At 38.8% G+C, this 26,459-nt stretch overlaps 1 protein-coding gene across 12 annotated transcripts in view; it reads right to left on the bottom strand.

Annotated features, from left to right (window-relative positions):
* Positions 1–4,411: 4,411 nt before the first annotated feature.
* Positions 4,412–26,459, bottom strand: part of LOC111869262 (metallophosphoesterase 1) — a 28,615-nt gene continuing 6,567 nt past the window's right edge. For all 12 annotated transcript variants that reach the window (XM_023860652.1, XM_023860650.1, XM_023860649.1 and 9 more), the window contains 7 exons: positions 20,169–20,239; positions 17,578–17,719; positions 12,937–13,103; positions 10,639–10,721; positions 8,522–8,644; positions 7,818–7,958; positions 4,412–4,648 (listed from right to left, as the gene is read on the bottom strand). In XM_023860652.1, the coding sequence (XP_023716420.1) occupies positions 4,487–4,648; positions 7,818–7,958; positions 8,522–8,644; positions 10,639–10,721; positions 12,937–13,103; positions 17,578–17,719; positions 20,169–20,239 (889 nt within the window). In that variant the 3' untranslated portion in view covers positions 4,412–4,486. The remainder of the gene's footprint in view (positions 4,649–7,817; positions 7,959–8,521; positions 8,645–10,638; positions 10,722–12,936; positions 13,104–17,577; positions 17,720–20,168; positions 20,240–26,459) is intronic.

Raw genomic sequence — 26,459 nt, forward strand, 5'->3', positions numbered from 1 at the left:
GGCATTCGCAGTGGTGACTCTGAAGAGTACAAATTGCTAATGGTGCAACTGACCTAGCACGCTCTGAAACATCTCTTTGATAATTTCAATAAACATTCCTAAATTAATGTGTCCTTAGGTAATTCATTACATTAGACATCTAGCTACCTGTTATGCAAGACATGAAGCAAAATAAATCAGAAATTCATCAAACTGCTTTTTATACATAGAGGCATAAGTGATGATGTGGCCCAGTCCCTCCAGCACTTAGGGCTGATCCACTCCTGGCAGGCATTCCCTACATTCAGGAAAATGTACATAAGTCTGCTTTATTAACAAAAGTCTGGTCTAGAAAACCGAAATTAACAGCTGTGAGGAGTCGTTGCGCTGGCCACACAACACCCTCTATCTGCTAAAGTTGGCACTCACTTCGCCGACAAGCGGCGGTGGCTGGGTCAGTATTGTTCACTTGCAGAACAAAACCACAGTTTGTTTTGTATTTTGTTTTATTGACAAGAGAGTTTGGTAGTGGATTCTGACTGAAGCATACCCCACCGTTCATCATTACCCTCAGATCACAAGGATTGAAAGGCATGTCAATATCATCTCTGATTTAACTGCTGGTTTCAGATTCCCCCAGGGTGCATGGAGACAGCCAAATACAAGCTATAAAGATAGATAGCATATGAATATCAGTGTATGCCAACACAGTAAGTCCAAAACTGTACACAGAATTCAAGACAGGTATAAGGACAGTAAACTTGACATAACAATGTAGAGATATTTAATTAGGCAACTATAGTGACAATATGACAGCACTTAAATGTTGGGTTAACAAAAACGAACAGAAATAGATGACTTTAACATAAGAAAATCAGTTACAAAAGCACACAACAGATTCAAGACAGCAAACCATCATCAAATAGTATGGCCACTTGAAAATAAACAGCCAAAATGGATACTGGTGGGGAAATGTGGGGACAGCAAACTAACGTGCAATGATGTTATTTAAATACACTAACAACATAAGAACTATCCTCTGCTGTGGGTAGCCTACATGCTGCTACAATCCTGTACCCTCAACACAGCCAAGTTATTAACAAATACAAAAATAACATAAGGAAAATACACACATGAAACGCACTTGAGTTACAATAAATAAATTGTCCTAGGACCACCAAATCAAGTTGCCTGGATCACTTTTATCTTACACCAAGAAAAGAAGGAAACAAGGAAATCTTTTCCTTCCCATGCCATAAACCAAATTAACATATATATTCACAAATACCCAATACTGGCATGATGAATGCCCTTGCTCCCCTGACTTGTATTGAACAGAAACTGTCAAAACGGAATCTACAAAAATGCAAAATGAAACTTAAAGGTTCAGGAACTGAATTTTGATGTGGCCACCACACCATTATAGAAGCAAGAGGTCAAGATGGTAGCTAACCACTCCTACCCCAGAAACATTTAGAGGCCTCAGAGGCAGGGGAGTACATAAGGAACGGTCAACACATATCCTAGGCCACATCACTACAAGGAGGATGGGTAAAGATTAGAAGGGTAAGAGCAGATAAGCAGGAAGGAAGCAAGGTACACAAAATCAGCTTCACTCCTTTCAGAAAATGTCTGCAGATGAGAAACAGAAGCATATTATGACAAGTGCATGTTTATTGCAATTCCTGTACTGCCAATCTTCCCATAAAAACTTTATCTGACAACTGCATTTACAGACTTTATAACATAAAGTAATAACTACATGCTACTTTACTTTTGGAGTTAATAAACTTCTGAATTTGTGGTAAGTTCTGTTATCTTACCTCCCCATAATAACAACTATCTAATGCCCTCCAAAAAGCATCATATGTCTTTCTTCTCTGCCCTAGAAATGGATTTCTTATAAAATTTTGAGGAGCACACTCACTATGATTTAATAAACTGTTCACTTACAATGAATCAACATTTATTTACACATCAATAGGTACAAATCTTTTCAGATAATACAATTTATATCAGTCCAAGCGCTGAGTTCCATCAATCAAAATGATCAAAATTTTTATTGTAAGGATCTTACAAGTGTGACAAGAATTGGGGAACACTTTTAGAAAGCTAATACATTATTACTGTAGAAAGCTTTATGCAATTACACACAAATAAAAGCAAAAACACATTTTTCAGAGTAATTAAAAGAAAACATACCACATTTATAATTTAGACATTTGATTATTTTTTGGCATAATCAATAAATGCCACACCAATTTACACCTCCTCCCAGAATGATGGGTGTCAGCCAATAGACAGATACATAGATAAATATATACAGATGCATCCCATACATCTTAGTAAGCAGAGTGTAAGACAAGTCAAGAGTACAATATATCACATTCAGAAAATACCTAGAATTACAATACATTTACAGACCACTTCCCAGAAACAAAATACATTAAAACAGATTGACTCACATACATAATTACATTACAAATAACTGCTTAGCAGTTTCTTGCACAAATTANATATAAACTCACTGAAACAGTACTTGTATTTCCATGAGTGCCTGATCATGGTCTCCATGAATCTAATTGCTGTTGGTTATCAGTAGGACACATTTTCATCCAATGGCTGCAAGTGTGAACTGAATGTCCAGAGTTCAAAAATAGCATGGCTGTACAGAGATGTAAGTATTGTTAACTGCTTTCATGTACTTGTTTATTTATTCATTTAATACTTATTTTATCATTCATTTATTTATAATGTTAATGTAGAATGAAGGACATTTATGAAATTAAGCCCTCTTTCATTCAGAAGTATTTATGACTGCATTAAAACGTTTTCCTTTTCTAACCAAATGTCTAGATAAAAGAACAGCTCAATGGTAACTAACCTACCAAGTAGCCTATTACTTAACCCATACTACTTTATTCTATTTGATGAAAATACCTTGATAAAATTAATTAAAATGTTTCAAAAGTCTCCATTCTATCACAAAACTGTACAGCTATACTATGCCTGGCATCTTGAACCTAGTGACTTTTCATGGCTGTAAGAGTTGCTAATGCTATCTAAACCACAGGGCACCTCAACTTCCATGATACAGGTCTTCTTTGACAGGTAAAATCCATAAAAATTTCTGGATAATTAGAAAACTATATGCATTCCCTCACCTCTGACAAAGATGCAAGAGCAAGGATGATGGGAATATCAGGCTCACATTCAGCTACAGATCTTCCTGCCAGGCACCAGGGGTAGCAAAATTCACCCTACAACATCTTGAGCTCAGAAACAGACTCTTTCATCACTGTCAAGGAGAACAGAGGTCAGAAAGGTTGAACACTCCATAAATTGAGGCATCAGCTGTAACTATACAATTTTTTAATCCAGTATAGCTTACATTCGTAACACTAGCTCACATTATTCTTTTGTCATACATAACACAGGGACAATAGTTGGCACATTATCACAATTCGTGATTACTGGAAAATACTGATTGAAATAAGTAAAAATACTCTGAAGATGATATACAAAACTGCTTAGGACTTAGGGAATGCAATTACATGCTTTTAGAGCTCTTGTTAATACCTTGAGGGTTGCTGAATATACTCAAGCTGTAGTATTGATTTATTTAACAATGTCTTGCTAACTGCATCTGTTACATACTGTCATATTTATTCATTTTATTTAATGATGCTAAACCAGAAGGAAATAGGAGAGGGGGAAGACCAAGGTTAAGATGGGAAGAATGTGTGTGGCAGGACATAAGAATTTTGGGTGTAAAGAACTGGAGGAACGTAGCATCGAATAGAACAGAATGGCGAGCAATCCTGAGGAAGGCCAGGGCTCACAAAGGGATGTTGTGCCAGTGATGATGATGATTTAATGATGCTGTTGGTAATTAAAAATATAAGGCATTGAATAATGGTATCATTAGTGAATAATGAACTGAAAGGACGTGGAAGGAAGATGACATTATGTAGGGTCAAAGGGTATGATGAGTTGGGAAGGACAAGGAGGAAAGTTGCCATGATCTGTTTTGAGGTATCATCCAAGCATTTACTGGATGGATTTCCTGAATCCAAAGCACTGCATATTTGGTATGAATTTACCGGTGAAAAACGTTATAAACATGAGTGTTAATGGAGAAGATACAGCAATTTAAAATCTCACAATATTTGTCAAAATTATGTGTGTATAACAGCTGAGATGAACTGAACACCTCAAACTTCAATGCCTTCTAATAACACCTCTGATCAAAGTATTACACACTCACTTTCACTTACACAACAAATAACCTAGTTTGGCCCAAAGCATGATACAAACATACTGTGTGATCGATAACAAATTCCACTTTGCCTCTTGCTGATGTATGAAGGATGTAATGCTACTCTTGCTCTCATTATAATTCTGTACTTTGCAAAATAAAAAAATACTCTCCTCTCCTCTACAATCATAGTTTATGTATAAAGTATATACACAAAAGAATGTGGAAGTTGATAAAGGTGGCAACTTCCTAGCTGATCTTGAACCATCGTGAGCGCCGGCATAACCGACGGTAAGTGAGTGTTATCCAGAAGAATATGAGAACTCCTCCAAACATGTACAGGCCGATTACTGTGGATTCCCGCGGCATTGGGCACTTAGAAACAGCATAGTTGTTTGGAGTAAAAACTGCCTGTAAAGAAAAATACTCAAACATAGAATCCATACTATCTTAAGTGATTATGTTCACACATGTGTGGGTACACACGCAATACTTTACCACAGAATCAATGGATGGAATTCCCAGTGTTCAGAAGTCACTGACAAAAGCTACTCAGCACACCTGATGATCCAGTTAGGAAGATGGAATACAATCATGAAAGTTGTGGAAATAAAAAGATTTACAGAGTAGTGGTCACTATCATGTAAATCTGGAAAAACAGTCCATTCAAGATGGACTGCCAAACCTGGACTAGAAAAGTCAAGGTCCAGAGCAGATGAGGCTCCTGATCAAAGGCATAAGTGCATATTGGTTCCTGTGTTTCCAGGAATTGAGCAAAACCAGCACATACATACTGCTTTGTTTGTCAGCAAGGGCTTCAATCCAAGAGAATATTTTTGGCATTGAAATTGCCCAGAAGAATAAATGGCAGAGGTAATTGGGATATTAAATTATTCAGACCAGGATAAACAATGCAAATAGTAAATCAGGAATGACAACACAGAGATATTGGGTTTTCGGACTTTATCCAGAGTCCTGGTTTTTTTAGATAACTAATAAAAACACGACGTTTCAGAAACTGGATCTGTTTCTATCCTCAGGTGAGAGAAAAACACGTATTCTGTTGGGTCCCTTAGAAAGAGCTAGCCTCAATCACTGGACCACCTGAGGATGGAAACAGATCCAGCTTCCGAAACGTCGTGTTTTTATTAGTTATCTTAAAAACCAGGACGATGGATAAAGTCCGAAAACCCAATATCTCTGTGTGTTATACACCACTGTCAGAATCCTATAGTAACTACAGGAATGACAAGGTTGCTGTGATCATCAGTCTGACAGCATAATCTACTTTTGGTTGGTGTTGTGGTTGTAAGTGAACTCTGTTTGGTCTGGGAAAAGACATCTACTGTTTAACTCCTTGTGAGTGGTAGAAGGGCTTTGTCCCAGTCTTGTGTTTGGTTTCAAGAACATTTTGAAAGACCTTCCATGATCCCAAGTTCCTGAATGGCTTTCTCATTCTGACACATGGGGCAATTCCCATCACCAGATGCATGTCCTCCAGAGTAGTTTCCGCAGTGCAGTGGACTAAAACATGGTGATTCACACTCAGACTCATTGCAGGTGGCATGGACCAGGCCTGAAGCACACTTTTGACAGGGATGTCAAAACCTCTGGCACTGGAGGCACAATATAATGCTAGGAAAGTACAGGCAAACAGACAGCCTGTCTTACCCAAAATGTAGGGCACAACAGGAGACTTAAGAAAGTTGCATGAGAAAATTCTAATTTCTACTCTTCACCAGATCATAGTGTACACATAAAATGTATACCATTTTACTGCAACACTGCTTATAAACTGAAAGGCACTGGAATTAAAACTAAATGCATCTCAGTAGGTTTCATGATCAAGATTATAATTCAAGCCATTTACAATTCCAATCTTTCCACCTGATGCACTACTATCACAGTTCTAAAACTCATATTTCAAATAGAGCTAAATTTGTGATGTTTCAGAAGCTGAGATTCGAGACTACAGTGTAAAAGTGGTCTCATTTGGTGTTCAAAAGGGAACCACCAAAAAAGCACTGATCTGTAAATAGTACAAATTGTTCCCTCAGTCTGGCTGCATTTGTAAACGGAAAAGCCCAAGGAGGCGACCAGTCACTGAAGCTTACGTGGGTAAAGTATGGTTGGATTTTGTTCATAGGCCATGCACATCAACTAGACATCAGTGGCTTTTTTAGTCCACAAGTGAAGTATACCAACCAAGTGACCGCCGCTTGTCAGCAAAGTTAGTGCCCACTTTTGCGGATATAGGATGTCGCATGGTCAGCGCAACAGATTCCCACAGGTTTTAATCTCGGTTTTCTAGACCAGAGATCAACTAGACATGATCTTCAAAATTCTGTGGAAATGTTTGAAATTACAAGTTACAGGCTCTGACTGTCAGAACACATATGTGCCCAGGAAAAATAAGTACCCTGCACATTTTACTGTGACTTCCTTTCAAGATGCTGATGAATTTTTTATAGACAAAATTGTTTTCAGTGATCAAAACCGCAATCAATTTATCAGGAAACATTACTTGATGTAATCTGAGATTCTGAGGTAGCAATAATCCTCATAACATAGCTGAATATACAAAAGACAATTCAAAGTTGCATGTATTTTGTGCTTTGTCCAAACAAAAAGTATCTCGGACATTTTTCTTTGTTGAAAGATTTCCAACTGGCATAGTGTACCTAGATTAATTGGAGGAATTATTCATGTCTATTGCAGAGGATGATGGTCCCAATGATGCACTGTTTGAACAAGCTTGAGTGCCTCCACATTTCCAAAAGATAGTGATAGATATCTTACATTGCTCATTTCCAGAGAAAGGGACTGGTGGGGGGTGGGCCTATCATGCGGCCACATTCACACAACCTTTTCGTCCTGAGACAGTTTTCTTCTGGGAGTATATCAAGCATGATGTGTACATGACATCAGTGGCTACCACTTTCTAAAACATTTCTGGCATATGAGAGCTGCAGTGCCTACAGTTACCCTCGACTTGCTTAACAATGTTTGTGTTGAAATCAAATAGAGATGTGAATCTGTTGGGCCATTTACAGCACCCTCACTGAACATCTGAAATGCAGGTCACAAAGTCTTAATCATACAACTCACTCAACATGCGTGATTGGTTTTCATTCCTATATCTCTCAGTTCAGAAGGAATGTTACAGTGAACTGGTACACATTCCCCCTTGTACACCCTCTAGCATTGTGATGATCAAATAAAGGATAAGACAGGTGGGGCATGCAGAACATACTAGAGACATGGAGATGCACATGAAGTGTAGGGTAATGTAAAGTAATATAAGTATAAGAATTAAGTTTTCTAACAACTTTCAGTATAGACCAATAACACCAACTTTCATGATGAAATGTACAGACAAACACAATCTCCTTGCTACGTGTTCCTCCTATGTTTTATGAAAAGAATGCATTAGAAAGAAAAGCTACATGAAGCAAGCAGATTTTGCCTCATATTTATCACTAATATTAAAATTGGTGTGTTATGTTTCCCTTGCTCCTTGTAACACATGAAGGGCCATCTTACTGTTGGAACTGGCTCCATAATCTGAAGCTATACTTACAAGCATAAAACTAGGATTGTCCTTGTTCCGCCAGCTGAATGATGGGAGGGTCCATTCATGAATGTCATCTCTGTGTGTAATATGGCATCCATGATGAGTGTGACCCGTCACAATAAGACGAGGTTTCAAGAGATCCAACAGCTGGAAAACCATAGCAGAGACACAGATCAAGGGACAGCTGGTACCATGACTTGACTGAGTCATTCTTGGGTGATTTACAAACCCTGTTTCAAACTACAAAGATTATATGTATCAAACACAATGGAGAGATGATCATGAATGGTGATTTGATGTGAATATAAAAGGAGCAGTCATAGCCTACCAGAAAGTACTGTCTTTGCACCTGCTTGGAAAAACAAAGCAAAACAATAAAAAGATCTCAGACAAGATATCCAGCAACCAATTCAAAATTTCAAGCAGGTATCTCACAAAAACAAGTGTAGTGATTTACCTATTTCTATCAAAAGTGATTTCTTTCTGGTGGAATGAAGTGGTACATAGTACTAGCACCTTGTTTTTAAAAAACTAAAATATCCATGAGTTGAAATAAAAACTACAGTTTGGAGTAGCCTCCAACAATGGCATTCATACCACAGTTCATAAAAATTGGTAAACTCATGACACACACACACACACACACAAATATTTTTTTTTTCTTTTCAACATGAAGAAAAAGCAGCATTTATCTGAGGACAGGATCAAACCTGTTCTGAAGATTCTTTTGAGAGGCACTCCCAACGTTCACGAAATTTCTGTGTCTTCTCATCTTCAGGTGCTTGGTCAGGTTCACTGCATTCAGCATCTGACTCCCGGTACATTGGGAAATGCTGTGAGGAAGAGTAAAGGAATGTCAGAGAAATAATCCTTGAGACAGCGCTGTTTTACGGCATACTAGCAGTAATCTCACTGGTACTGTAGAAATTTTGTAAGCGGAATTTAATTGGAATTACTGCTGCCAACTTTCCTGTAAACACTTCACTATTACCATCCTGTCGATATCAACACACCATCTCTTCATAATAAGTATTGCTTTCCTTACAACTGTAATAGTGCCACAAAAAGAGTTCGCAAAGGACACAAAATTTGAAATTTACCACTGAGTCATAAAAACTCTGCATTCAAGTGTGACGCCATGATGCTGGTACAGTTAACTGGACTAAATCATGTGCTGTAAGTAAAATAAAGGCCGGTCACGGTAGCCGAGAGATCTAAGGCATGTACTGTCTTCGCTCGCTTGGAAACCAGGATCGTGGGTTCGAATCCCACTCAGGACATGGATGTTTAGTTTGTGTGTGCGTTTCTCTGTGTTTGTGTACAGGTAGAGGCCTTGTGACGAGCTGATCTAGAAAATCCGAAGTGAACAGAGAAGTTCATGGAGGTAGGCCTAGGCCCACTGGGGCTGTAGTGCCAAGGAAAACAAAAAAAGTAAAATAAAGGTATCCCTGTAACAGGCCATGGAGGCCCATAGGGTTGAGAGATGTTGAGGTTCCCACATTTTCTAGTGAATCAGTTCATGGATGGCGGTAAGGTTATCAGCCTTAGGCGCCAGGCACCTTTTACCCCCAAGAACATTCCGAGAATATTCCTGGTACTCATTTCTGTTAGAGGCTGAGTCGACCCCAGGGCCACAGTGCAGCTGGAAGGCTTGGGTAAATTGAAAAAAAAATCCAATGACCTCATTGGGATTCAATCCCGCGACCTTCTGGCTTGTAGCATAGTGTGTTGTATTATATTTTAGTTTAAGTGAATATAGGTAGAATTTGTGTCATATGAGAAGTTCAATCCCATGTCCAGAGAAATCAAATACAAAGTTTGAATTTTTTATTTGAAAGAAGTTTCATCATAGACAGACAATATAAGCAGGCCTTCCTCTGGGTTTGCTTGCTTTCTCCTTCTCAATTCCCAACCAAGTGAATACCATAAGGCAGTAAAAGTGCCTCTGTTATTTGGAACAACAATAGCAGCCATGTATGGACCACTGATACATGGCAACACAGTTTACTAATGACTGCAAATGTCTCTATATATCTAAGGTCATTATTTTATATACAGGAAGGTAAATCTTCTTCCTGACTCAAAGCTGCTGCTTCTGATATTATCTCCATCTATGATTTGACCTGTCTGACCTCTGAGTGTACTGGCACTGGTAAGGTCCATTCATGAGCCAGATTCTCCTGTGAGGCACACCATTTTTCCCAGTTGTAGGATGATGATGATGGCTGACAGAGGAGAACTATAATTTAACATGTGCTCCAAACCATGGTGATGATATGATATTCCTCACATTCACAAAGTTTCAACTTTGTCAGAATTGATGGAAGAATTTACCCCTCACCTAGTAGGTCTTCAAACCAAGACGTCTGTCACATACGAGTCCAGTGCCTTTTCCTTAGACCACCATGTCCCATCACAATTTCTAACCTTCAGATATCACTGCTTCCACCATTTTACATGTACTGATCCATCAAACTAACCTTTAATGTTCCATCACATTTATAGTTGAAATTTCTCTCTACTGTTAAGTTTGACACCAAAAATCAATTATCTTATCAGATGAAAATCCAAACATAGAAAACTCAAAAAGCTGTGTCATGAAGATGTGTATGTGTAAGATGTAACACACAATGGGAGGCACAGAGATTGTACCACTCATTGTAAATAAATATCTGAAACTTGTTATGTGTCTTTTGCTAACAGAGAAAATTCATAGAATTCCTTTTTTTACTGAACACAACAGAACTTCTTTACTGGTGTTTCATAATGAAGTGAATGCATACACATACTTCTAGTATGAAAACGTTTAACAGAAACTAGTACAGACCTGTAACAGAATAGGGCGACTGTACTGGGTGAGATCCATGCCTCTATCACACCGGCCAACTCCTTTTGTACACTTCAACCTTCCTGAAAAATTAATACAAGATTGGCAGGAATTATTCTGTTACTGTGTACTTGTTTCTACAAGAGTGAACAGTTTACTGTTAAACTAGTTCTGTGGCATTCTTCTCACAGAGATACAGATCGTAGATTGTAGATTCATATTCCACTTTTCTGCTGTAGTTTAACTTACCTTATTTTATACAACAGTCTTGCAGTGAAAATCCTCTGTTTCTAAGCATGCTTCAATCAACATATATGTTGAAGCTGCTACAGAAGAAGAGCAGAAAGTTTATGCTTAATATTTTCCTGAAGCTCCTCCAAAGAGTGCGGGTTATTCACATACATTCACATTCATAATTTATTATGTCATAAAAATACATGGGCCCAATTATCCACAACATGCTAAATGCACACCAAACACCAAGTTCTAAATCATGTGGTGGCACTTGATGAACAATATGAAGATTTTCTTATGTTACTTTGGATGTTTACATAACAACACAGTGAACCACATATCATCTGAATAAAATATAAGTTCTGGATCAAGAAATCCACTGAATATTAATTCTTGAAACCACCCACAATACTTCATAATACACAGGCAAAAGGCTTGGTACAACTCTAGTTTTGTATGGCTGTAACTTCAACAGGCTGCACCAATCTGACCCATACTTTAGCCAGCCCACAGTGAAGCGCCAAAAGACATAACAGCCTCCTCAGGCTTGTTTCTAACCAAGCATCTATGTCATCAAGTTTTTCTTCAGCCAGTACATGTCTCTTTCAAGATTTCTTTTTGTCAAGCACAAATCCCATACAATGAAATTTTGTTATAATACTGTAACTGACATAACATGGCACTGCAATGTCAGCATACTCCCTATAAAACGTTTTGCAGCATTTCCTAAATGAAGAATGCTAAACAATATATCTCACAATTATAAATCACTCCGTTCAATGTGACCTGTAAGTTTTTTACTACATAAAAACTTAACACCGTTACATGTTTCGGTCTCTGTGGACCATCTTCAGAGGGCAAACATCACTACAAATAGGAAACCACCATCACATAATTTGTTTACACGTACAGTACGTACACTTATATGCTATATATGCTTATATGTTCTATTCTGTGTACTATGTATTGTAGCATATAAGTGTACATACTTTACGTGTAAACAAATTATGTGATGGTGGTTTCCTATTTGTAGTGATGTTTGCCCTCTGAAGATGGTCCACAGAGACCAAAACATGTAAGGGTGTTAAGTTTTTATGTAGTAAAAAACTTACAGGTAACATTGGACGGAGCGATTTATAATTGTAATTGTTATTGTGATGGACCAGAATGAAACAAATCAAAAATATCTCACATGAATAATTTCTCTTCAACAATATATTTAATTTCTAACAACTATATTTCACAACACCATGAACTGCCTTTGTACGCATCTCAAAGACAATTAAATGCTGAATGGACAGTACTGCTGAGATAAACCAGTAAGTATCGAGTGGAGAAATGATGGTTTAGTGGCCAGCAGTGGACAGGTATGGGTCAATAAATTTATAGACAGCAAGCCTATGGACAAATTGGATTCCCTGTATGTTGACACTATGCAAGGGTGCAAAAATGTACAGCCATGAAGCACATATATTTTCAAAATCTGTTCCTCATACCTCATTAGCTTTGATGTTAGTTTATTACAAATATAAATTCAGTCACACTAAAAACATCAAATTGCATCAAGTCAGAAAATATTTCTTCTTGTATTTCATTAAGTATGCAACACACAGACGAATGTTTCAAACATAATCCATCACAATTTTCAGAGATGAAATATGCAGACAAACGCAATATCTCCTATGTCTGTTCAGTTTATCGTCTTCATGCACAAGTGCATAAAAACTGAAATATCACAGTCCATGTGTCATTACGCCGTGGTCTTACTTTTACGATTTAATATTACAAGAGGTAAAGTTCAGCTTTACAGACAAGATGAAACAAACACTAAAAATGTAATTACTATGATTCTAGCTTCAGGATTCCAAGCTGCACGCTAAAACATGCTTTCCCTTAGTAATTGCTGGAATGAACATTAAGGAATCTCAGGGCTATTCTCAATGTGGCGAACAGAAAAATTCCGAAGCTCCTACAGAGAATAAACCACCAGTCACATAGTCCACAGTATGTCACTCTGGCTGAACTGTCATAGTTAAAACTTCTTCACTGTCGAACAACACTCACTTGAGATTTTCTGCAGCTGTAACTCTGCCGGACGGCACAAGAAACAGCCATCCCCTTCCATAGCCATGCTGTTCACCAGCACAAAGTGGTTGCCCTTGACTGAGACCAGCTGGACTGACTGGGCATCAAAAGCTGATGAGAAGCGTTCATGCAGGTAAGGGCTAATCCTGAAGGCACAAGTACATGATATTAAACTTAGAATGGCCATAGTGCCGTATGCTAGATTTAGTGAATTAGCTCCACATTGTATGTATTGGTATGTGACCAGTCTGTGGGTCACATCATGATCTGACCCACTTTTTGTGCATATGTGTAATATATATATGTACAAAAAGTCTGCAGACTCCACTGCATTTAAAATCAGTGACAACATAGTGTATGTACAAGTTTGTTCAAACCTAACTCATGCATTGAGAGTGCTGAGCAAATAGTGAGTGAGGTTCTGCTTGTAATGATGGATAAGCACTCAGTTGCAAGTACAAGAAGTTATGTAAGCAAGAGAAAAACTTAACTTATACGTTCAGGTAACGTTAGAATGTTGAATTCTTCTTTGTTACCTTCATATTTACATGATAACCACTAAAAATAAGTTATGAAATATATTCATAGCATAATTATTCTAGTGCATTCACTCAGTTACTACATGCAGACAGCATAAACTCCATTTTGTGTAATTGTCTTGAAAACTCTAACAAAGGCATGTTGGACATAACAGATGCATTTAATTTGTCTCTACAGCTTTTCTTTTGAAATAATTTTTGATTTGACACATATTTTACAAGTTATTCATGAACACAGAAATGCATGTATGTCTTTGTGTGAAGTGTCTGCTATTGCTGCACAGTTTTAACAAAAGTTTATATACAAATACAAGTATAAGTAAAATGCAATGTAAAAGTTCATTAAAATCCATTAAAATCATTAAAAAAGTGGTTCTTCAGTTGAAATATGCAGTCAGCTAGATGGAGAGACATAAAAAGTCTAATGCATGACTCTGTGCACTTTTCATTCTGTGCCTTTTAAAATGAATAAATATTGTCATAACCAACTGTTTTTATACTTTAGCAATGCACTCAAGTGCCAAAAGTCATGGTATAGTAGTACGTAAATTTATTTTTAAGTGGCGCCACCGTCCCTTGATGGCTTGGGAATGCACAGAGCAGTATCAGTTGTGAGGTGTTCTCTCTTGAGTCACGGTGAACACTGGCCAATCTGCTCATGGCAAACCGACGTGAATTATCGGAGTTTGAATGGGGCATGATAGTGGGTGCCAGGCGGATGGGACATTCCATTTCCGAAGTTGTGCGGTCATTCAACATTCCTCGATCCACGGTGTCGAGTGTGTACCGGGAATACCTTGTGGAAAGCATTTCCACCCACCGTGGACAGTGCAGTGGCTGACCATGGGTGCTTAAGGATCGTGACCAGCGGCGTCTAGCTAGAATTGTCTGTGGTAACAGACAAGCGACACTGACTGAAATCACATCCACATTCAATGCAGAAGGTACCAGATGCATATCCAGCAGGTCGGTGCAGCATTCTTTAGCTTCCATGGGAAATGGGAGCAGAAGACCGACCAGAGTGCCTCTGCTAATACCATGACACCAGACACAGCGCCTCACCTGGGCTTGTGACATCGCTAATTGGACCCTGGAGGATTGGCAACATGTGGCGTGGTCCGATGAGTCAGGGTACCAGTTGTTTTGGGCGGATGGTAGGATTTGGGTGTGACACAGAACCCATGAGGCCATAGATCCCAGTTGTCAACAAGGCACCACACAGGCTGGTCGTGGTTCCATACTGGTGTTGGGTGTGTTCACGTAGCATGAGTTGGGTCCACTCGTCCACCTAAACACATCATTGACCTGTGACCACTACATTACACTGCTTGGTGACATTTTCAGCCCTTCATGGACTTCAAGTACCCCCACAATGGGATATTCCAGCAGGACAATGCACTGTGTCATCAGGCTGGAGTTGTCCAGAATTGGTTCAAGGAGCATTCTGGAGAGTTCCAAAGAACGGTGTGGCCACCACGTTCGCCTGACATGAACCCAATCTAGCATTTATGGGACGTGGTGGAGAGGTTCATTCTCACCCAAAATCTTGCACCTACAAATACCAGGGAGCTGTGGGCAGCTATCCAAATGGCACGGCTCAACATCTCTCCAGAGGCCTTCCGTCCACTTGTGGAATTGATGCCACGTCGAGCTGCTGCACTTCGCCGGGCTAGAGGGGGTCCTACACGATACTAGGTACCTATCCCATGACTTTTGGCACTTCAGAAAGAAAGAGATGGACCATAAGATGAAGCATTCAACCATTTCCAGATATCACATGTTCCTGTTACCTCGAAGGCAGAAAATTTTAAGCACAACAAACGACCACAGAGGAAACCAAGGAAAAGGAGGAGAAACCTAGTGAAGTAACATGAAAAAAAAAGACAGCAATGATGGAAAGGCAGAAAGACAACAGCAGCACCTATAGGACATCAAAGAAATTAGGGGATGTTCTGCATAAGATTACCCACTGGTGGAAAAGTATGAGGAGCGCTCTGTATATAATGCCTCCTATTTTTTAATGAAAAATACAACAGATACAGAAAGCATAATAATGCAGTTAAATAGAGAAAGATTTCAGCTATTTATAGTTATTTTTCCACTTAATCACCACCATTCTTTATGCACTTTTGCCATCAAAGAACAAGAGCCTGTATGCCGCACCTGTAAAAGTCTGCGCCAGCAGAGGCTAGCCACTTTCTTACAGCTGCAATGACAGCATCGTTGTCTGGAAAATGCTGCTCACATAGTCCATCTTTCATAGGTCCAAAGAGATGGAAGTCTGAAGGTGATAAATTGGGGCTATAAGGTGGATGTGGTAGGACAGTCCAGCCAAACTTTGCAATGTGCGCGGTGGTCGCCAAACTGGTATGGGGTCTAGCGTTATTGTGTTGCAAGCGAAAGGTTGTCTGCTTCTCTGGCCTGACTCTGGAAATGCGGGCTTTCAGCTAAGTCAGCGTCGTCTTGTAGCATTCAGAATTGACAGTCTCACCAGGCTCCAGGAAATCCAACAAAATCACACCCTGCCTATCCCAAAAGACCGTGCACATCACTTTTCCTGTTGATGGCTGTGTCTTGAACTTGTATTTTCTTGGGGAATCAGGATGTCGCCACTCCATGGACTGTCTTTTGGATTCCGGCTCGTAGTGAGGACACTATGTCTCATCTCCGGTGACGATGCTGTTCAGAAATTTGTCACCTTCAGCCTCAAACTGGCTCAACAGGTCCTGACAGACTTCCATTCGATGAGTTTTGTAGTTTTGTGTAAGCATCCTCGGGACCCACCTGGAACAAACTTTGCAATAATCCAGCTTCCCCAACATCGTTTCCAATCCATTACAGCTGATATTAAGCCATGCACACAGTTCCCTGGTCGTTATCCGCCGATCGGTACGAATGAGCTGATCGAGACGCTGTGCATTGTGAGGAGTGGCAGCTGAGCAAGGACTCCCAGAGCATGGCTTGTCGCACACTTCACTTTCACCACTGTTGAAACATACTACCCACTGCCTCACTGTGCTGACATCCACTGTATCGTCTCCGTACACCTTTAGCAAGCATCGATGGATATTAATGGGTGCAATTTGTTCAGCAGTGAGAAATTCAATAACACATACCTGTTTCGTACACACTTCTATGTCGAACGCCATTTTGGTAGACTGCTATGTTGTCGCTATCTGTCGCACAACAATCAAACTAACATACATTGGCAGGAAGGTTCAACCTTTACTACAACACCACCAACATCCAGCTCAGACGTTACAGATTAACACAAAAAATAGGAGGAATTATATATGGAACGCCCTTCGTAAATGAATGATGCTGACACAGTATCAACTGCTAAAGTCATACACCACAAACAGGAAATGAGAGAATAACTGAAAATGATGAGGCAGGATATTAGAAGTATTTCCAGCCAATTTACATTTTCTTCTGTAAGTATGCTTCGAAGGCCTGTATAAAGTCATGAAAAATTTCGGTTAGGACTGATATTCTCCTGGTCAAATTTACACTGAATATAAAACAGGAATTCTAACCATAATTTTTGGCCTGTAGGTCAGCAGTTTCCACAACATGAGAGGAGTGTCAGGGACAAGATGTCTTAACTCTTATATCACTTTCACTAACAAAGCTCTGGTAACTGAGTAATGGTGATATAACATCTACAGTAGAGAAAATGCCACTTCCTAAATCAAGTTCAGATCAAATTACATTGATTTAACCATTACATCTGGTGGAGAAGAAATGCCAACTTGTGATGGTATAGCTATTAATCTGTTGGAGAGGAATTCTTCTATCATATTTAGTTAAGTTCAATTTTAAGTTTAGTTCCCTAAAAATTGTACATTTCATGGATCCTTTGATAAGCAGAAATTTGCATATAACCTCGATAGCTCAGATAACATTAAATCAATCAACTAATTAGTTAAATCAAAATATGGTCTAACACAAATTGACGGAGGAAGAGCAAGAAGAGGAACCAGTATTGTACAGGTCTCTAACTGGACACCACCTAACAGAAATCTCATTAAGAAAAGTGCCTGACAAAAACCCATAATGTCATAATGTAGAGACTACTCACCCATAATGGAAACCAATATCATGATTTCCAACCACAACAAACATCTGTGACCCTTCAGGCACTCTGAACAAGTCACTGAAACGATTCACGTAGTATGCAAATTCTTTCTCACTGCACCAGAGGCCCTCATCAAACAAATCCCCTATAGATAAAAAAACAGAGGTACAATACAGTGTTCCTTCAACATGAAGCCAAGTTGCACATATTCATTTCTACAAAACACCTCACAGCTTTATTATGGATGCCATATCAACTGCTGAGTTTATGACGGGCTGCATGCGATATGATGGTACAATTGTGAAGGACGAATCTGATGTGGAAATGGTTGCTGCCTATTTTAAGTTATATCCCAGCATTTTCCTGTAGGAGCTGAGGAAATATATCAGAACTTCACAGGATAGCTAATATAACATGCCAGGATTTAATCTGGGTACCTGTCATATAAAAGTCAGATACATTACTGTTGTGATGATATCTGTCAAGCCTTTGACTTTAATAAAATTTTTCATGGGATGGACAAAAATATGGAAACACCTTGTGAAATGTATGCCTGAATTGAAGTGTTTATTTTAGCGATGTTGTAGGTGATGCTGTCATATCTGCCCAACGCCACTACCCTACAACATCCGCAGTACAGTGCAAGCTTCAGTTGTTGTCGAGACAGTGTTCTGTGCAGTTTTTAGTGCATCATGTCAGAGCTAACAGAATTCGAACGTGGACAAATTGTTGGGGCCCGTATGGTGGGTGCTTCCATAACCAAGGTAGCCGAGGTTTCTGGTGTTTCGCAAGGCACAGTATCCAAGATTATGACTGCATACAAGAGGACTGGAAAAACCGCATCCGATAAACACCAGCGTGGACAGAAATGTGTACTGAGTGATAGAGATAGGGGTTCGATCATGGTATGGCAGCCATATCGTGGTATTCTGTTGGACCCATCATTACCCTGCAAGGTTACATCACTGCCAATGACCATGTGACCATTTTGGGCGACAAGGTCCATCCCATGGTGCAAACTTTGTTCCCCAATTGTGATACCATTTACCAAGACAACAATGCCTGTGTTCACACAGCTCACATCATCCAGGACTGGTTTTCTGAGCACGAAGATGATGTGTCACGTCTGCATGACCCCCACAATCGCCAGATATCAATATTATTGAGCCTTTGTGGTCTGCTTTGGAGAGCAATCTGTGCGCTCGCTATCCACCTCCAACATCATTAACAGAAACTGCCCATGTTTTGCAGGAATAATGGTGTAAGATTCCACTGCAAATCATACAGGACCTCTATTTATCCATTCCAAGGAGACCGCAAGCAGTTCTTGCAAGCCAGAGGTTGTCTTACACCATATTAGTCACGGTAATGTGTTTTTTGTTGGGTGTTTCCATATTTTTGTCCAATCCCTTGTATAATACACCAGTTAGCATATATGTGTCACATTCAGAAGGACTGAATTTATATGGGAGACCTCACTGGTATTCCTCAGTCCATGCAGGCAAATATCTGGACAACAATTTACAACTCACACTTCACTACAAGTTTACCACCTCTCATGTATTGATTTATAACCAATAAAACTGACATAATGTCACTAAATCAAAGAAAATGTAGAAAAAATATATAGTAATATTTAGGGAATGCTCATATATTTGAAGTCCACAATATTCTGAAGTATCCAAAATCTCACTAACAAGGTTTTACAGCATTCTGAAAAACTCCTACTGGAAAACACACTTGAAGAAGAAACCTCTTAGCACATTGTGATATTACAATATCTACCAAAACCACCAGACATAAAACTGTCATATTCATACATATTCAAATGTATGAATACTAGGTGTTCTTTCTCATAACTAAAATGACCAAAGCACAAAAGTGACCATTAAAATCTACGATGCATTCCTCCCTTGTTCTTTATGGTGTGATGTTTGCGCAAAGAACTATTCTTTACCTTTTACAAACACATACAAACAAGCATTTAATTTAATTTCATACAGAAAACTTGGAAAGGAACTAAAAAAAAAACATGGTAAAAGGTGTGTCCTGAGTAAACTGATTCTCTCCAGTACCTTGATATAATGGTGAAGAAGGGGAGTGAAGGTGAAGGTGTACACAATCTCAAACTCAGCAACAGATGGAAATGATGGCTAGCTTCAAACTCTGGCCATATTAGTCCAAAGAAACAGCACCTGCCAAGTGGTTTCGTGCACCCCAGAGCCAATCTAAATCTGGTGGTGAAGATACAATTCCTGACCTTATCACAAATTAAACCCTGGTTCTCCAGCCTATGAGCAGTCGCTTTACTGACCGACATATCCCATGCATACAAGGATTATCAAGCGTCTTGTACTACTGCTGCAAGGATTATAGACAAGACAGCTGAAGGTTGGATACTGCATCACTGATGGAAATAAACCCAGCAAGAAAACTGAATAAATTCAACACAATAACCTTATATTCGGTATGCAGTTCCTAAATGAAAAATGAACATAGAAGGCATAAGCCAGTAGACTTTTCAAAAGCTCTGACAAGAAGCAAAACTGCTGGTACCCTAGGGCTCAAATTTTCAAATCTGATAAGGAACTCACCCAATACAAATATAACATCTGGTTTATGTATAACCATGGCTGTCTGGAAAGTACGATACATCTGCCATTCTCTGAAAGTACATCAGTTTATATCATTAATAGTCATTATTTTATTATAAGCTGTTCTCAAAACCTACAACAAATTCCTGCAGCCTCCCACAGATTTTCATAAAACAGAGTGAATTCTCATTTGAACTAACTTCTGCAATTATACAGATAAGTCACCATCTCATACAAGTCCCAATCGTTTTGTTGCAAGAAATATAATTCAAATTTCTACAAACATTTGTATTAGCTTGTGAACTGCCCTTCCTCTTCATAACATGTATTTTCCAATATGTGTAAGTCATGATTTAATCATTTACATTGTTTTTAGAAATTGTGACTTTCCTTCTTTGTGTCAGTCCCTGGTGGAAGCATGGCTTCTTCATTTGCAAAATGCAGGTGTCACATGGTGAAATGGAATCTCTTTAATCCTTCTTTCAGTTAAAAATAGTTAACCATGCAGAGAAAATCAGAAAAGAGCAACAGAAAGAATGTTTGCTATTAATGAAAAATTTATGACAGAATGCGAGATTCCAGAGGTCTCTCTCATGAAAACAAATGTGTCCAGGTGATCTCTCTAGAAGCAAAAAATAACAATTTTTAGGAGGCTCAAGCAATTATGTGCATAAGATACAAATATACAGACAATACTTTACATAAAAGGCATGAATTTAACACATGCAAAATCAACCAAGTCCTAATTCCAGTGATAGTATTCATCCCAAGCTGGGAAACAATGAATAAATCATATAGTCACACTCTGAGCACATACTTCTGTACTTCTGTCAGTTACCTTTCTTCACATGATAAGTCTTGATGAATTAAAAGAACTTCCCTTAAATACTTCTGCTAACATTTCATGAGAGTGTAAAATAATACCAATATTTCTGACCACTTAAACAAGTATGTCACTGATGATGTCAGATGTATGATCAGGCCTATATTTCCAGTACAATAAGATATTTTTGTGGAATGTTTGCAGTCCATCTTGTAAACGTATTTTTATACACCTCAGTTTGTACAGAGCTGGCTTATTTTACAATATTCAGTCCCCACCGAGTGGAACTCTAAAAAGAAAGCCTCAATAACATCTCACATAATGGAAGAATGGCTGGGAACATTTAATGCAAAGATGAAAAAGCAGAAACAGAGTGTTCTCTTATTTCTGGACAGCAAGACCTCCCATCCTCACACTGCACTCTTAAAAGCACAGCCTGCATGCCCTCTCCCCCAACACCACAGTGTATCTCAACCCATGAACCAAAAAGTTATAAGGCGGCCCAGGTTCGATCCCGGGTCTGGTCAAGTGGGATTTGTGGTGAACAAAGTAGCGCTGGGGCAGGTTTTCGAGTACTTCGGTTTCCCCTGCCAATCTTCATTCCACCAATTGCTCCACAATCACCCTTGCCTATCATCTGGGGCTGGTACAATAGGCAAGAAGTGCCAGTAGTACAAGGGACTTGGTTCCACCATCTGGGGCTGGTACAATAGGCAAGAAGTGCCAGTAGTACAAGGGACTTGGTTCCACCCCACTAGCAATAAAAAAAAAGTTATAAAATGTGTAAAGCTGAATTACTTGAAGCTCCTCATGCAATCTCTGCTAGTTGACTGATGATGAAAACGATGAAAGATATGTCAAAAAACTCCAGTCTCTCAATCAGGCTACGTAGAAAATGTTACGGCAGAATACTGCCTTAACCCTTCCGCGACGGATAGTATTTAAATCTTTTCCTACCGNTATATATATTTTTCAATATAATTATGATAAATAATATTTTTTTACTCACTCGAACTGCTAAAAGTTGAGTTTGGTGTGGTAATCCTGAAAACACTGGTCAATACATAGCCCAACATCACAATCACTGCACCAGTACATGGTTTCTTTTCTTCTTCTGTTTTTTGTACACACTACACATAGCCTTTGTGGTCTAGCCTTTTTTCTTGATGGGGGAATTTTACTAATAAAATGTCTTTCACGAAGCCGGGGGATGGTGTTATCTGATGAATGACGTCGACCTTGTACTCTACATGCTGCCTGCTCCTGGTCCGTAAACTTCAACAGCAACCCTTCTACCAGATTTACTCTGAATGCTAAGTGGTCTGTCAGTCTTTCCTGATTCTTGTTATAAATTATCATGGCATTTACCACTGTCGCATTCAAAAGGCGTCTGAAGAGTTTCATGTACCACTTATGAAGTCTTTTTCTTTCCACGTTGTAGTACTGTAAAAGCTGATCTTTCAAATCAACGCCACCCATCATTTCATTATAATCAATTATAATTTTTGGTTTTTTTATTTCTTTGTTTCTCTTTATATCTGTCTGTGTGTCGGCATTGTGAAATGTAGAGATCACGGAAACTGGTTTTTTGTCTTGCCACTTGAGAACAGTTATAGGACCTGCGTGCTGAGCTATGATCTCGCCCTTTCTCAACTTTGTGTTTTTTACAGTTGTTGGGACACCCTTTCTGTTCAACCTAAGGGTCCCAACACAGTCAGTGCCATGATTTTTTAATAATTTTGCTAACTGGGGGGAATTGTAATAATTATCCATCCATAGAGTATGACCTCTATGGAGGAGCGGTTCGACCAAATGTAGAACAACAGATGTTGTTTTATTGGTATTTTCTCTGATCAGTGAAGAATTTAGTTGGGTTTCGCTGCCAGTGTAAACAATAAATGACCATAAATACCCAGATTTGGAATCACAGAGTTCATAAGTTTTTATGCCGAATTTTGAAGCTTTCAGTGGCAAGTACATTTTGAATGCCAATCTCCCTTTCCATAGTGTAAGCGATTCATCAATACAAATATTTTGTCCAGGATAGAAGAGTGTCTGAAATTTTTCGTTGAGATGTTGAATGACAGGAAAAATTTTGAAAAGTCTTGTAGGTCCTAGGTAATTATCTTTCTTAGTATTGTCATTGAAATGGAGAAATTTACATATAAGCTGGAATCTGTCTCTCGAAATTACATCAGGAAATGCTGGAGTGTATAGTAATCTTTTCGTTGAAAAGTATGAATTTAGAGTTGGCTTATTGACTATACCCATCAGCAAGAACAAGGCTAAGACCACATACATTTCATTTAGTGTCACTGGTACCCACTGCCTAGCTGGAGATCTAAATGGAAAAACCCTCCCACATATAAATTGTTGCGCATAAGTGTTTGTTTCCTGAACGATATTGTTTACAAAATCCTCAGTAAAAAATAATAGAAATGTCTGTACTATGTTGAGCACATTCACAGACTGATTTCTCGGCCCCAAATTTCAGAAAACCGTTCGCAAACGCCATCATAATTATCCATATTTTGCCAAAAATAACTCTCGTCTGAATCCGCCACTGGAACCCTCGCCACTATTTCGTCGTCATCTTCAATACTAAGATCTTGGATAGCATCAACTACAGCCTGATCTTCAATTTCATTATCACTGTTTTCACTACTATCCGAATATTCGAACTCACTAACTTCCGAGTCGTGAGCAAGGAGCTCATCTAGTTCATCGTCCTGTAAAACTTTCCTACTTGTAGAGGCCATGGTTATGGCGCGACTGAGAGAAGAAAGTGTTATGACATCATAGATTTCTGTATCATTCGTAAGTTTGTTTTCTTAGGTTGCGTTTGGTTCCAAGAAAAAAGGACCCTCTTGTTTGACTACTTCATTGTGTCAGCAGACTGTACAGCAACCCACTCAAGGAAAACCTTCGTCTGGGGTTTCAGTGAGTGACTCATATAGACAAGCAAAGACCATAGAGTCGAAAGATATATAGTTTTATACATTTTCCTTACTTAGAATTTGAAAAATGTCAATGCAATCTAGGCGCAATGAGACCAAAGTACGAACTATTACACTAACGATATAAAATAAAAATACCGTGCTAAAAATTCGTCCAAAATAAATAACTCATATACCAATTGAAAGATGAAACCTTAATCTATGTACTCCTGAAAAGAAAATTGGAATATCTTTCCTCATTTTGTCAGCAACGTCCTTCAAGGCTAATGCCGCGCAGGTCGGTGCACTGCACAGATGTCGGTGGCATACGATTATTTAAAGAGTCGATGCAGCACACGGATGTCGGTGCGGAAGGGTTAATACTGAGGCTGAACCAAAAGCTAATGTGAACTTGAGCACAAACTTAGGATATGCCACAATGCTTTAAATAGCATCATAGGACTTCAGGAATTTTCACTACATCACAATAATTCCAAACTCTTTGATATAATTTTCTGGAATAGAATTTTAATTGAAAATTAACAACAACATATGTTCAGAAAACATTAAAACACTACTGGAAACAATGTATATAATGCAATTAAAATAAAGCCACTTTGTAAACAAGTAAGGTAATAGTCATAAAAAATTTTATTTTCAAGTATCTATATAAAATGGAGCCTGGCTGCAATGAGGGAAAAAAATCTGATCTAGTGTGGTACAATTTTATACATACATTTTGTATGAGGTGTGAATGATAAGTGTGATTACTTTCCATGGAAGCTATGAAAGAGGATTTTTCTGAAAGACTATCACCAACTCCTGATTAACACATTGTCGTGTACACGTGACAAAATGATGGGTTTTAGTTCGGATGATTGGATTTATTAGCACTTCAGCTACACATACTTAAATACAGAGCTATCATTGATTTACACAATTTACAGTTTGCTGTTGTACATGCACTAGGATTCTCTGTCTTCACTAGTCGTCTCCTAGCAACAGATCTCAACACAGAACTCTCATTTCAAATCACTACAAATATTACACATAGTCTTCCAATCATGCTTTAAATCCTCACAGGTTGACCTCCTGTATTCTTCCGTAATCTTGGTTCCACCAACTGTAAACACACATTATGTGAGCCCTACCCACCACTGTTGTGTGACATCACCACACAAGCAGGAAACATGTAACGTGACAGTCACATACAGTCAATGTGTGATGTCACAGCGCATGCATTGCATAGCAACGGTCTGTCCACAGACATACTGCATATGTGTTGCAGGCGTTGTATGGCAACAGGTCTACATGCCACAATATTACTGGCCATGTTAATCAGAGTAGCCACAGATGGATCACCAAATTTTACAGGTTAAAGTTTAAACCTTTTGAAAAAGATGCAAGATACTACACATGAAACATGTCAATGTTGCTCACTGGGAGGTGCTCTATAAAACTGCTTTAAATATGTACCATGTGACAAGTTCAGTTGTGAAACTTGTGAATTTCATCTGAGTAAGGGGTATGAAGCATGGAGAGTCACTGAGACTAGGTACAGCCTTCAAAAAATGTTTCTTTTAGCACATTAAGATAGCGTTATATTTCTTTAAGGAATTTTGATTGTGTTCTTGGACATGAAAGATAAAAGCTCTTATGTTCCCACAACTGAGAAGACAAATCTGGAAAGTGATCTATTATGCCTGGCTGACATTTTGCAAGATGTAACAACTTAAACGTGATTCTTCAGATAAAAGACCTCTTTTTACATGAGTGACATACAGTGTTATAGGCAATCAAAACAAGCTGAGGCAAATACATTTGGACATTTTTTTACTCTATGTAGAACACAGGGGGGAACGCAATAGCGTAGTTGGTTGAGGGGCTATGCTACAAGCGGGAAGGTCACGGGTTCAAGCCCTTCCAGTCACTCTATGGCCCTGGGTTTGACTCAGCCTCTAACAGAAATGAGTACCAGAAATTAATTAAATAATTTTCCTGGGGAGTAAAGCGCAGCCGGCACATAAGGCTGACAATCTTACCGCCATCTTTGAGCCGATTGTCTAGATAATGTGGGACCCTCAATGTCTCACAACTCTATGGGCCTTCAGGGCCTGGTACAGGGATAGATTTACTTTTTTTTTTTTTTTACACGTAAAACACAGAGCTGATAAGTATAGTACACTCCTTAGTAAACCGCATGAAGAATTCTGTATTCAGTACAAATATCTCAAGAAAGCAAAAAACAAAATTCAACTCTTAGCATGTCCTTTCTCCTTTGATGGTGAAAAGGCTCCATGTAATCTTCAGCTAAAACCAACTGATCTGCAGAGTTGTGTTACTTGGATATCAGAAAGTTGCCACATCTACACTCCAGCTGCATTCAACCTTTTGTGCCATACGCTGTTAATCATCATCATCATCATCATCATCATCATCATCATCATCAGTAATCTGTCAGACAACAGGTCCACAGTCTCTTCCAAAACAATTCCTCCACTTAATGCGATCTAGAGCTTTCTCCTTCAAATG

Source organism: Cryptotermes secundus, unplaced genomic scaffold (assembly GCF_002891405.2).
Source record: "Cryptotermes secundus unplaced genomic scaffold, Csec_1.0 scaffold18, whole genome shotgun sequence".
In the NCBI taxonomy this organism is placed as follows: domain Eukaryota; kingdom Metazoa; phylum Arthropoda; class Insecta; order Blattodea; family Kalotermitidae; genus Cryptotermes; species Cryptotermes secundus.